At 45.4% G+C, this 12079-nt stretch overlaps 1 protein-coding gene and 1 pseudogene across 7 annotated transcripts in view; one reads left to right on the top strand and one right to left on the bottom strand.

Moving 5' to 3' along the window:
* KANK1 (KN motif and ankyrin repeat domains 1) overlaps positions 1–6845 on the top strand; it is a 214123-nt gene extending 207278 nt beyond the window's left edge. For all 7 annotated transcript variants that reach the window (XM_044939922.2, XM_044939923.2, XM_044939925.2 and 4 more), the window contains 3 exons: positions 2890–3090; positions 5146–5244; positions 5820–6845. In XM_044939922.2, coding sequence (XP_044795857.2) covers positions 2890–3090; positions 5146–5244; positions 5820–5882 — 363 coding nt within the window. In that variant the 3' untranslated portion in view covers positions 5883–6845. The remainder of the gene's footprint in view (positions 1–2889; positions 3091–5145; positions 5245–5819) is intronic.
* A 4554-nt stretch (positions 6846–11399) lies between these two features.
* Positions 11400–11676, bottom strand: LOC123332834 (annotated as a pseudogene).
* Positions 11677–12079: the final 403 nt, after the last annotated feature.

Raw genomic sequence — 12079 nt, 5'->3', positions numbered from 1 at the left:
ACCACAGTTCAAAAGCATCAGTTCTTCGGCACTCAGCCTTCTTCACAGTCCAACTCTCACATCCATACATGACCACAGGATAAACCATAGCCTTGAGTAGACAAACCTTTGTTGGCAAAGTAATGTCTCTGCTTTTGAATATGCTGTCTAGGTTGGTCATAACTTTCCTTCCAAGGAGTAAGCATCTTTTAATTTCATGGCTGCAGTCACCATCTGCAGTGATTTTGGAGCCCCCCAAAAGAAAGTCTGACACTGTTTCCACCGTTTCCCCATCTATTTCCCATGAAATGATGGGACCAGATGCCATGATCTTTGTTTTCTGAATGTTGAGCTTTAAGCCAACTTTTTCACTCTCCACTTTGACTTTCATGAAGAGGCTTTTGAGTTCCTCTTCACTTTCTGCCATAAGGGTGGTGTCATCTGCTTATCTGAGGTTATTGATATTTCTCCTGGCGATCTTGATTCCAGCTTGTGTTTCTTGCAGTCCAGCTTTTCTCATGATGTACTCTGCATATAAGTTAAATAAACAGGGTGAAAATATACAGCCTTTACGAACTGCTTTTCCTATTTGGAACCAGTCTGTTGTTCCATGTTGCTTCCATGTTGCTTCCTAACTGTTGCTTCCTGACCTGCATACAAATTTCTCAAGAGGCAGATCAGGTGTTCTGATATTCCTGTCTCTTTCAGAATTTTCCACAGTTTATTGTGATCCACACAGTCAAAGGCTTTGGCATAGTCAATAAAGCAGAAGTAGATGTTTTTCTGGAACTCTCTTGCTTTTTCCATGATCCAGCAGATGTTGGCAATTTGATCTCTGGTTCCTCTGCCTTTTCTAAAACCAGCTTGAACATCTGGAAGTTCACAGTTCACATATTGCTGAAGCCTGGCTTGGAGAATTTTGAGCATTACTTTACTAGCGTGTGAGATGAGTGCAATTGTGGGGTAGTCTGAGCATTCTTTGGCATTGCCTTTCTTTGGGATTGGAATGAAAACTGACCTTTTCCAGTCCTGTGGCCACTGCTGAGTGTTCCAAATTTGCTGGCATTTTGAGTGCAGCACTTTCACAGCATCATCTTTCAGGATTTGGAATAGCTCAACTGGAATTCCATCACCTCCACTAGCTTTGTTCATAGTGATGCTTTCTAAGGCCCACTTGACTTCACATTCCAGGATGTCTGGCTCTAGGTCAGTGATCACACCATCGTGATTATCTGGGTCGTGAAGATCTTTTTTATACAGTTCTTCTGTGTATTCTTGCCATCTCTTCTTAATATCTTCTGCTTCTGTTAGGTCCATACCATTTCTGTCCTTTTTGGGGCCATCTTTGCATGAAATGTTCCTTTGGTATCTCTGATTTTCTTGAAGAGATCCCTAGTCTTTCCCATTGTGTTGTTTTCCTCTATTTCTTTGCATTGGTCGCTGAAGAAGGCTTTCTTATCTCTCCTTGCTATTCTTTGGAACTCTGCATTCAGATGTTTATATCTTTCCTTTTCTCCTTTGCTTTTCGCTTCTCTTCTTTTCACAGCTATTTGTAAGGCCTCCCCAGACAGCCATTTTGCTTTTTTGCATTTCTTTTCCATGGGAATGGTCTTGATCCCTGTCTCCTATACAGTGTCACAAACTTCATTCCATAGTTCATCCGGTACTCTTATCTATCAGATCTAGGCCCTTAAATCTATTTCTCACTTCCACTGTATAATCATAAGGGATTTGATTTAGGTCATACCTGAATGGTCTAGTGGTTTTCCCTACTTTCTTCAATTTCAGTCTGAATTTGGCAATAAGGAGTTCATGGTCTGAGCCACAGTCAGCTCCCAGTCTTGTTTTTGCTGACTGTGTAGAGCTTCTCCATCTTTGGCTGCAAAGAATATAATCAGTCTGATTTCGGTGTTGACCATCTGGTGATGTCCATGTGTAGAGTCTTCTCTTGTGTTGTTGGAAGAGGGTGTTTGTTATGACCAGTGCATTTTCTTGGCAAAACTCTATTAGTCTTTGCCTGCTTCATTCCGTATTCCAAGGCCAAATTTGCCTGTTACTCCAGGTGTTTCTTAACTTCCTACTTTTGCATTCCAGTCCCCTGTAATGAAAAGGACATCTTTTTTGGGTGTTAGTTCTAAAAGGTCTTGTAGGTCTTCATAGAACCGTTCAACTTCAGCTTCTTCAGCATTACTGATTTTGGCATAGACTTGGATTACTGTGATATTGAATGGTTTGCCTTGGAAACGAACAGAGATCATTCTGTCGTTTTTGAGATTGAATCCAAGTAGTGCATTTTGGACTCTTTTGTTGACCATGATGGCTACTCCATTTCTTCTGAGGGATTCCTGCCCGCAGTAGTAGGTATAATGGTCATCTGAGTTAAATTCACCCATTCCAGTCCCTTTCAGTTCGCTGATTCCTAGAATATCAACATTGACTCTTGCCATCTCTTGTTTGACCACTCGCAATTTGCCTTGATTCATGGACCTAACATTCCAGGTTCCTATGCAATATTGCTCTTTACAGCATCAGACCTTGCTTCTATCACCAGTCACATCCACAGCTGGGTATTGTTTTTGCTTTGGCTCCATCCCTTCATTCTTTCTGTAGTTATTTCTCCACTGATCTCCAGTAGCATATTGGGCACCTACTGACCTGGGGAGTTTCTCTTTCAGTATCCTATCATTTTGCCTTTTCATACTGTTCATGGGGTTCTCAAGGCAAGAATACTGAAGTGGTTTGCCTTTGATCCTTTTTTTTTTTTGCCACCACCCAGCCCCAAGTAATTCCCTGTCCATGCTTTCCCATTATCATTCTCCCTGCTTCCCTTCCCCCAGCACAGCCGCACTGTGGTCACACCCTGCCAACCCACCACGTGCTTCTCAAGTCCGCTGTCATTTCTCCTCACAGGCAGGACAGACGGCCCTCATGCTGGCGGTCAGTCACGGGCGGATCGACATGGTAAAGGGCCTGCTGGCTTGTGGGGCTGATGTCAACATTCAGGACGACGAGGGCTCCACCGCCCTGATGTGTGCCAGTGAGCACGGGCATGTGGAGATCGTCAAGCTGCTGCTGGCCCAGCCAGGCTGCAATGGCCACCTGGAGGACAACGTAAGCTGTCTCCACTAGTGGGGCCTCCAGGCCAGTGACGTGAAGGGACTTGGGGGAGAGGCAGTGCTGCTTGACCAGGGGAGAGAGCAAATCCTTTATCCTCCTCAGGGATTTGTGTTGTCATCCAGGCCACTTCCCTTCACAGCCCAGCTTGACAGCATCTTCTGTGTACAAACTAATATTCCCATTAACTGAAGCCAAGGGCAGAAAGATAAATAGGCCTCACTCCAAAACTTATAAAAGGAAGAAGGTGATGGGCATGTACAAGAACCAGTGTACTGAAGGGAGATAAACAGATTCACAATACAGAAGCGAATTTGGTGTGGGTAACTGCCAGGTGCCCTGAAAGAAGAGGACTAGCCCCACCCCCCGCCCTTGGTCCACTTGGAAACCCTTCACTGGGGCCCATCCGAGTGAATAATTTGTGACCTTTCATCAGCTAGGGGATCCAGACTATCTTGGCTTGTTTTCAGCACATTTTCTCACTCCTTCTCGGGCTGTTCCCATCATTGTCACTCTCATCTCCTTCCTCTGCCAGTTCCCAAACTTTCCCATTCCCAGATAACCCCTTGACTGGAAAACTGGAAAAATTCTGAGGAAAGCTGCTGATCTGGGTGTCTCCAGACCAAAGAGGAAGAGAACCAATAGGTCATGGTGCAGGAACTAACTTTTGGGTGGTGACAAGATTCAGAGGGCCAGGTCCCAGAGGACGGGCTGGGTTGGTTCTCTTTTTGAAAGTTTATCTCTGGAGCACAGGTTGAAACCAGGGCTTCCATTGGCCCCAAACACTAAGAGATTAGAGGGAAAGCATTCTCCTTTGCGCTACACTTGAGATCCTGGTAGGCCCACACCAACAGGAAGAGCCAGTGAGTACAGGCGTTCGCTGGCAGGAAGGACTGACTGGCCTCTGCAATTGCAGTGGCCTCCCCGGGAGCACGTGAGCTGCGGTTGCACCAGATGCCCTTCGCTCCACTGCAGAGGAGGGCCAGCTCCCAGCTTCTTTCCTGAAGAGCAGTCTGTGTTTCATGTGCCTTGATTGTTTGCTTTTACTTCTACTCTCAGCAAAGAACAGCTTGTAGATCTTGTAATAAGAGGCCATCGAGCCGCAGTGACTTCCAGAAATCCTGGTCCCCTGCTTACTTCCTTATCCTTCAAGGAGCAAGAGGGTATCCAGCTGGCCTCTGGAAGAAAAGTGACTCCCAGAATTCAGAGTGGGAGGGAGGACCCTAAGGCTCAAACCACACACAGATTGTTCCCTGCTGCTGGTGACCAAAAGGGAATCCTTATCCCAGGACTAAAAGGAAAATAAGTTGTGCCATATTTTGTCTTTTTATTATTGTTAATTACTTTTGGTTAAGATATAGTTGATGTCTAGTATACTGTTTTTGTCTTAATACATCTTTATATCCATCTAAATTCCTGCATTTTAATGGAATCCTAACTGAACATTTTGTTTCCCATATTTAGTGTTTCCCCTTGTATATCCATAAGATATATTCCTGCAAGGCAACAGGATTCAGTGCTTAAATGTAGGTGTGACTTGGAGCATTCTACAAGGGTGGTTAGGGCTACAGGACCCACTCCTTCCCCAAGAGGAAAGTTAAGAGATTCTTGGCAAATTGCAGGGCAATCAGAACAGACATCACGCTGCTTGATGGCTCATTTGTAATTATAAAAAGAAAAAAAAGTTAACGTTTCTATCCCTGCCTTTGCCTATTGCCCCCCTGCCGGTAGGCTAGATGGGTGAATTAGAGCCCTTCCTGGGCAGCCTGTTTTTGTTGCGACTCCCCTGTGTGCGGACATACACACTGACCACCGTGAGGTGATGACACTGGCAACGGGCTGATCCCTGTCTGAGGCCGGGGTAGGGGTTGTGCCTCTGTCATCCTGACGTCCTTCAGGCTTGGCACCTAAGAGGTCCAGAAGGTTTCCTACAGAGCTGAACAAACAGCTAGACTGGGGAGCCTTACCCAGTTGAGAGGGACTGGTGCTGTTAGCTTTTGGCTGCCTGGAAGTTGAGAAGCCCGACTTGGTTTGTTTTCATCTTGTCTCCAGGATGGCAGCACCGCACTCTCGATAGCCCTGGAAGCCGGACACAAGGACATTGCTGTCCTGCTGTACGCCCACGTCAACTTCGCCAAAGCCCCGTCTCCGGTCAGTGTTGTGCACTTGGCGTTCGTACGCAGGCTGAAAGCCACCAGACTAGTTGGCCCCCTTCCTCAGGGAACTGACAGGACATGCAGGTTTCATGACAATTCTGAACACCAAAGTTTGAGTCTGGAGTGTAAGAATTCATCATTTTTGCCCCACCCAGAGGGCCAGGAGTGCTAATGGTTAGCACCGCTGAGGCTGGATGCCTGCTTGTCCTCACACCCTCACAGGAAGGGTTTATTCTGGACAGAGTTATCCAAGTGGCACATCTTGAGCCCATGAATACACATCGCCTTCCTGGCATCTTTCTTAAAGTTGACAGTGAGCAGCAGCCCGTGGTCCTGAGGGCTGGGGGTTCCCTCTTAGCAGGAAGTTGACTTCCCAGGACAGCTGGAGGTGGCTCTGCCAAGCCTGCTGGCCTGAGAGCGGCTCCCACTGGAGGACCGTGTATGGGGTGCCAGCCCTCCTCGCTCTGGCTCATGCGTGGTGCTCACGGAGTTCCTGTGTCACAGAGGACGCATCTACATGAGGTCACTGACTAACCCCCAGTTTTTTTTTTCTCCTTTCCTGGTCTCTAGGGCACCCCTAGACTTGGAAGGAAGACATCTCCTGGTCCCACCCACCGAGGGTCATTTGACTGATTGTGTGCAAATAGCCGTCCATTTACATGCCACCACTAAGCTGCTAATTGTTCCTGTTGGGCTGACAGATACTGAATGTACATTGTGCCTGAGCTCACCAGCAAACAGAACACAGAAAACCGGGGGCTGAAGGCTGGAGCTGCCAGTGGGAGCTGAGCCAGCAAGAGATTTCTGGCTGGGCACACACGCCTCCTTTCTGGCCATCTCCCGTCTCTGTAGGGCACACTTGCTGTTGAGTCTCTGCTCCGTTATGTACAGTTGTAGGAAATTGTAACCTGACCTGAGTGGGCAACTTCTGTTACTTCTGTTCCTGCTCTCCACACCCCCACCACTGCTGAAAAGTATCAAGTTCTCACTGGCATGGTGTTTTTAAAACTTTTCCACAAGTATTTATATTTACTAAATGTGGACCCACTGGAAAGCTCTTTGAAAGCTCCGTTCCAGGATGGTTTTGTTGATTTTCCTTTTGTCTTTATTATTTTAAAATAAGGAAGTTGAGATGACTTTGATCATGAATGAATCGGGCCTGGGCTGGTAGGTTTCTGGTTTTAAAAATAAAAGGTGGGATTCTCAAAAAGTATAAAACTTAACAAAAGGAAGTCTATTCAGTTGGTTTTATCTAGGTGGCTGTATTATATGACATTTTATACAAAGGGTATCTATATAAAATTGACACAGTATTTTGAACTTTTATATTCCATAGTAACTGAAGACATGAAGAACGACATGTAATGTTGCTGTATTTTTATTAATAATTGCACAATTCTGTGTCTAATGATGAAAGTTGAATTATGTTAGAGAAATTGGCTATCCATTGGCCTCTAGAGAAACATAGTGTAGTTCTCCACGTATTTATGGATTCCTTTATCCCATGTCACATTTACTTTGGTCTTACATGTATTTAAATGTTTGAAGTGCCTTAGACTCTTGCCATATTTTCAAAATAAAATTTCATTAAGCTCTTTAACTTGTCCCTGCTTCATTTCTGACAGCTGTCTGCCCTGATCCTTTTGACTTACAGCAGCGGCAGCGAAAGCTGATGGGCGGAGGGTGAGTGCCCTGTCCGCTCGTCTTAGGCTCCAGCAAAAGGAGACGCCTCCAAGCACATGACTCCATCTCCAGCTCTGCTCATTACTCAGGTTGCACAGCAGGAGTCTCAGACTTAAGACCTAATTAGGCAGACAGTTCATCAGACAGGTAACTTCACAATTAACTCCTAAGCTAACTCTTCTCCGGTGCGGAAGCACTGGTCCTTGACTCTAGTTTGGGGGGCAGCTGCTGGGTGACTGGTTGAAACCTGCAGGGATGAGAAAGGAAAGATGAAACTATACACACGTTATTCCAGCGTGCTGTTGGCTTAGCAGCACCTGTTTTCAGGTACTTTGTAAAAGGTGAAGGGAATGATTCTCATATGAAATGAAGAAGCATGGCAGCCAAAATGTAACTGTGTTTTGGCACAGTTGCTGGTGATGAACTTTAACCGGTGCCATTTGTGAGAGCCCGGGTGTATTGGAGATGCATCACTGAACCAGGAAAGTGACAGCGCAGCTACTGGGAGTCGTGAGCACCCCTTTCCCTCCCTTGATGGGTCTGCTTGCTCTGGGATCTGTGCTAAATTTCATTTCAGATAGTTATTCAAACCCAAGTTCCCTCAGACCTGAAATAGGACAATAAATTAAAAGTGGAAGAGTTGTTGTTTGAGGAGAAATGGGGCTGTGAATTTTCTGCCCCTTAACAGCATGACACGCCTTTTGAGCAAGGAAGTATCTCAGGTGGTTTGCAGTCCTCAGAATTTTCTTTTGTTTCATTTGAGAACACTCATATGAGAAGGCACTCATACCTTCCATGCGTAAGAAAATGAATTCCTACATCTGCGTGCTGCATTTGATGTCTTGTGCTGAGTTTTGCAGAAGAAAATGAGTGCTTATTGTATCTGGAAGGAGGTATTTATGGAGCTGACTTCTGGGTAACATATGTTGGCTTCTGCCTTGTTTGCTCTGCTAGCTCTGGGCACTTAGAATGCTTTTTATCTTGGGATCTTGGCACACTATAAAACCAGCCTGACTTCCCCCATTGGGACAGCTGCGATTTATGGAGGCACCATTCCATGAAGGGATTTGTGGCAGGAGACTTGGCCACAGTCCCCAAGTGAGGGCAACAGAGGGCTGGAGACTCCTCAGTGTATTGTCCAGCTTAAGTGAAGAGAAGGCTTAACCTTTAAGTGACAGCCAATTCCCTGAACATCTTTGCCCTAGAAATGTGGAGGCTAACCTGGAATCCTCCCCAAGACAAAAGGTGTAAAGCAGCAGGAAACTCAACTGTAGTGTTGGAAAGAAAAACAAAACTGACCCCTTGTCCTCCACCATCATGACTAAACGGACTAAATCCTGTACTTACTATGGGGGAGGAGGCCTTGCTCTTGGCAGTAGTCCCCAGAATACATGAAGTACTGGACCCTTCCCATAAGTTACCAGTATGCTAATGAGAAGAATTTTATCCCGGGCTTTTGTATTAATAATAATGGAACACTGCAGATACATAACAGCTCTTGCAGATAGAATCAGGTAAGAAAACTGCTATTTTTTTTCCCCTCAAAGGAAATAACATTTCTTTAAATCCTAATGATTTAAATCCTTTTGGGGTCCAGGGAGCCTGCTGCAAGTAGAGACAGTTTTATTTTTGTTTAGGCTTTGTATAATGGGTTCACAGCATGCATAAGAATTTCCTGAAGGAGCTGATGAAAATACAAATTCTGGGCCCCACCCTGAGCATTCCAATTCTTAAGGTCTGAGAATCTGCACTGTTACCAAAGCATCGTAGGTGTTCCCCAGTGTGGCCATTGGTCCAACTGAGAATGTTATCATCCCTGAATTATGAGATGCTATTCATATGTTCTTTTCCAAACAAGTTAGGTGGGGTGGGGAGAGCTATAGTCAAACAAGAAACCTGACATTGAATCATTTATCTTTGGTGAGTAGTCTTTGTGTGGCATTTTTCCACGTTCAGTGACGTTTCTGCATCTCCTGGAAGAGTCATTACCAGACGGCCAGGGATCAGGGCTGCCTAGGATCTGTTTTCTATGTTTATGGTATAGGAGGAGGAGGTGGCTCTGTACATGAGTGAGTGATGGAAGTTAAGCAGGCAGACAGCTCTTGGAGCATTTTCCTAACTTCATCTTTTCTTTCCTTGCCCACTTCCTCATGAAAGAAGACTATTACCATACAGGAAAGAGAAGGTCATGGCCTGTTGCTTTGACTTTGGAACAAAGGCCATTTTCTATATTCTTTTTTACTGAAAGAACAGTTCTTGTTGAGCCCTGGGCCTTAGCCAGAGACTGTTCGGTGCTTTCTGCCATACGGAAATTACTAATCATATGTTTACTCTCTTCTTATTCAGCATGGCTGTAATTTAGAACCCAGCTGATCATAAAAATATATTTAAAGTACATTTTGTTGAAGGGATGTGGCTGAACTGCTGGTCACAGTGTTCCAGAGCTGCGTAGGCTTGCTCTCCCTCCCCACCAAAGGCCTGGCTACTTCCTATGGGGAGGAGTTGGGAAGTCACATCAGCTCTTTAAGGGTGAAAGATGGAGTGAGTCAGCACTTGTCATGGTGTCCCTGAGATACCTGGCCTGAATTCTGGCAAGGATTTTGTAGAGAAGCTGGAAGGCAAAGTACCGGTGTAGCCTAATTTTGAGGACATTGGGGAAGGGCTGGCATTTTAGGAAACCAGCTGTCCTCTGCCTCTCCATTAAGACTATTGATTTCATAGGCAAGGGAATGGGCACCATATCCCTAACTTTCAGATAATAGAAGCTGCATAAAAAATATTCCTAAGACCAAATGGCATTCTTATACCTGGGGAAAAACATTTGTTCCCCATTCCCCAACTCAGAAAGATGCAGTTAACCCAGCCCTAGAACCACTATGAAGGGGAGGAAGAGAAAACCCCTGAGCTGCAGGTGGGCAGGAGCTGCTTTGCCCAGGGGTTCCAGGGACAGCTCAATGCTGGCTGTCCGGGACCTCATGCCAGCAGGGCGGGCCACTTACTTCTCATGTGTCAGGCAGCAAAGAGATTCTGGCTCTGACTCCATCTGCTCTGTTATGAAATGTTGAATGTGCTTAAATAGGTAATAAAGGCAACACATCAATAAGGGTCTCAGAAAGTTCAAGAGCTCTCCCCCCAACACACGCCACCAAACCCTGTCTGAAATATGTCCCTCCCCGGAAAAGCCAGCCCTCTGACAGGAAGATTCGTAAGATCAGCTTTCCTGCTTGGGTTTGTAGCACCTGCCAGGACTGAAGAGTTCCGGTCCCTGGCTGATAAATCCGAGTTGAATGAATGAGTGTTGGAAGTCCGAGGTGTGTTCCCATTAGGAAGGGGAAGGAGAGGCCTGAGAGGGACTGGGCACCCCCAACAGCAAGCTTGCTCCTAGCCTTATGTAGCTGACCTGTTAGGGTCAGCTTTATGATCGTTCGTCAGGCTGTAAACTCATGATTTATGCACTTTCCTTTGGGTGTATTAACTTTAATATTTTTTATTAAAAAATAAAAACATTTTATGAATTAAGATATTCTTGGGAAAAAAAAGATACTGATTTTGTTTGAAGGTCAGTAGGAACAAAGAAATAGTGAATGTAAGACTGAGAAATCTGCCCTGCCATTTCCTGCCAGTTTTTTTTTCTTTTTTTGTAAATGAGTTTATTTAAAAAAGATGCTTGACTTGAAGGGAAAGCTATCTAGGATTCATTTCTTTTAGAGGAATTTATCCCTGCTTAGAGATAGATTGCCCTACATGTATCAGCTACGTACAAAAAAGTTATAAAATTGTCCTTGGTTTTACAATAATAAATGAAAAACATTAAAATTCTCCAATTGAACAAGGTATGCAAGAATTTTTATGTTGTTCTTTTTTTGTTAAATACTCTTGCCTGGAAAATCCATGGACAGAGGAGCCTGGTAGGCTGCAGTCCATGGGGTCGCTAAGAGTCGGGAACGACTGAGCAACTTCACTTTCACTTTTCACTTTCATGCATTGGAGAAGGAAATGGCAACCCACTCCAGGGTTCTTGCCTGGAGAATCCCAGGGATGGCAGAGCCTGGTGGGCTGCCGTCTATGGGGTCGCACAGAGTCGGACACCACTGATGCGACTTAGCAGCAGCAGCAGTAGCAGAGAGCAAAATGACTTACTGGAATATAAAGATAAGAGCTGATGAGCATCCCACTAATGGAGAAAGGGGGGAATTTTCATGGAATCGGTATTTTTCCCCATCCCGTCTCTGTTTTATGTTGATCATAACATACCATTGGCCATTTAGTTAAAAAAGGAAATATGCTTGTACACATACACCAGTTCCTTTATGTGCAATAAAGGAATGAGGAAGGGCAAATGAAAGAAGAGAGAAACTATTACTGTAGTAGTCAGGATGTGGTGGAGCCAAATTGCAGTTTTCTCATTGAGAATGTCTTCTTGGTCTGGGAGAAGAGAATTCTGGAGTAAAGTAGCAGGTTCCCTTTTTAGTAGACACCTCCTGTCTGCTACTGGAACACGTCCATTGTGTCTTCATCTTCCATCTCCAGCTGTGCAGTTGTGCCTGTTTCACTGATTGCCTGTCAAACTGGAATCTAATCTGCTTCATTGACAAGCCCTGTCGTTCACAGTAGGCTTTCGTTAGTTTACTAAGTGATGTATGCCTCTTAAACTCACCACAGAACCATCCTTCCCCACCACCTTCAAATTAATGTGATCATTGTCCTCAGCCTTGACTCCTTCCTTGGGCTTTTCGCCCACCATGGTGAGCGCTGGGGTCCTAGCTGCCGCTTCACAAAAGAGGTACCGCGTCCACACAGAACGAGCACACAAGCGGCACAGGGGGCGGCAGAAGAAGGAGGCCCCTGCCGGTTCTTTTATGTCGGTATGCAGCTTCGCACACGATGAGTATTGTGACCCAAGCATGTAACCTGCAACAGGAGTCATTTGGATGGTTTTCAGTTCCTCCAGTTGTTTTTCTGGGTACTGCCCTCCCACTTTTGACAGTAGGCGTGACCATGTGACCTGCCTTGCCCATGAAACATCAGTGGAAATGACATGACGTGTCCATTTCTGATGGGAGCTTTCAAAGCCAGTGTGCAGCTCCTGTTTTTCCCCATCATGGTGGTCATGGAATCAAGTGTGCAGATGGAAATCAGCCTGGCTC

Source organism: Bubalus bubalis, chromosome 3, assembly GCF_019923935.1.
Source record: "Bubalus bubalis isolate 160015118507 breed Murrah chromosome 3, NDDB_SH_1, whole genome shotgun sequence".
NCBI lineage: Eukaryota > Metazoa > Chordata > Mammalia > Artiodactyla > Bovidae > Bubalus > Bubalus bubalis.
Note: the sequence above shows the minus strand (reverse complement) of the source record. Positions and strands in the feature narration are given on the sequence as shown.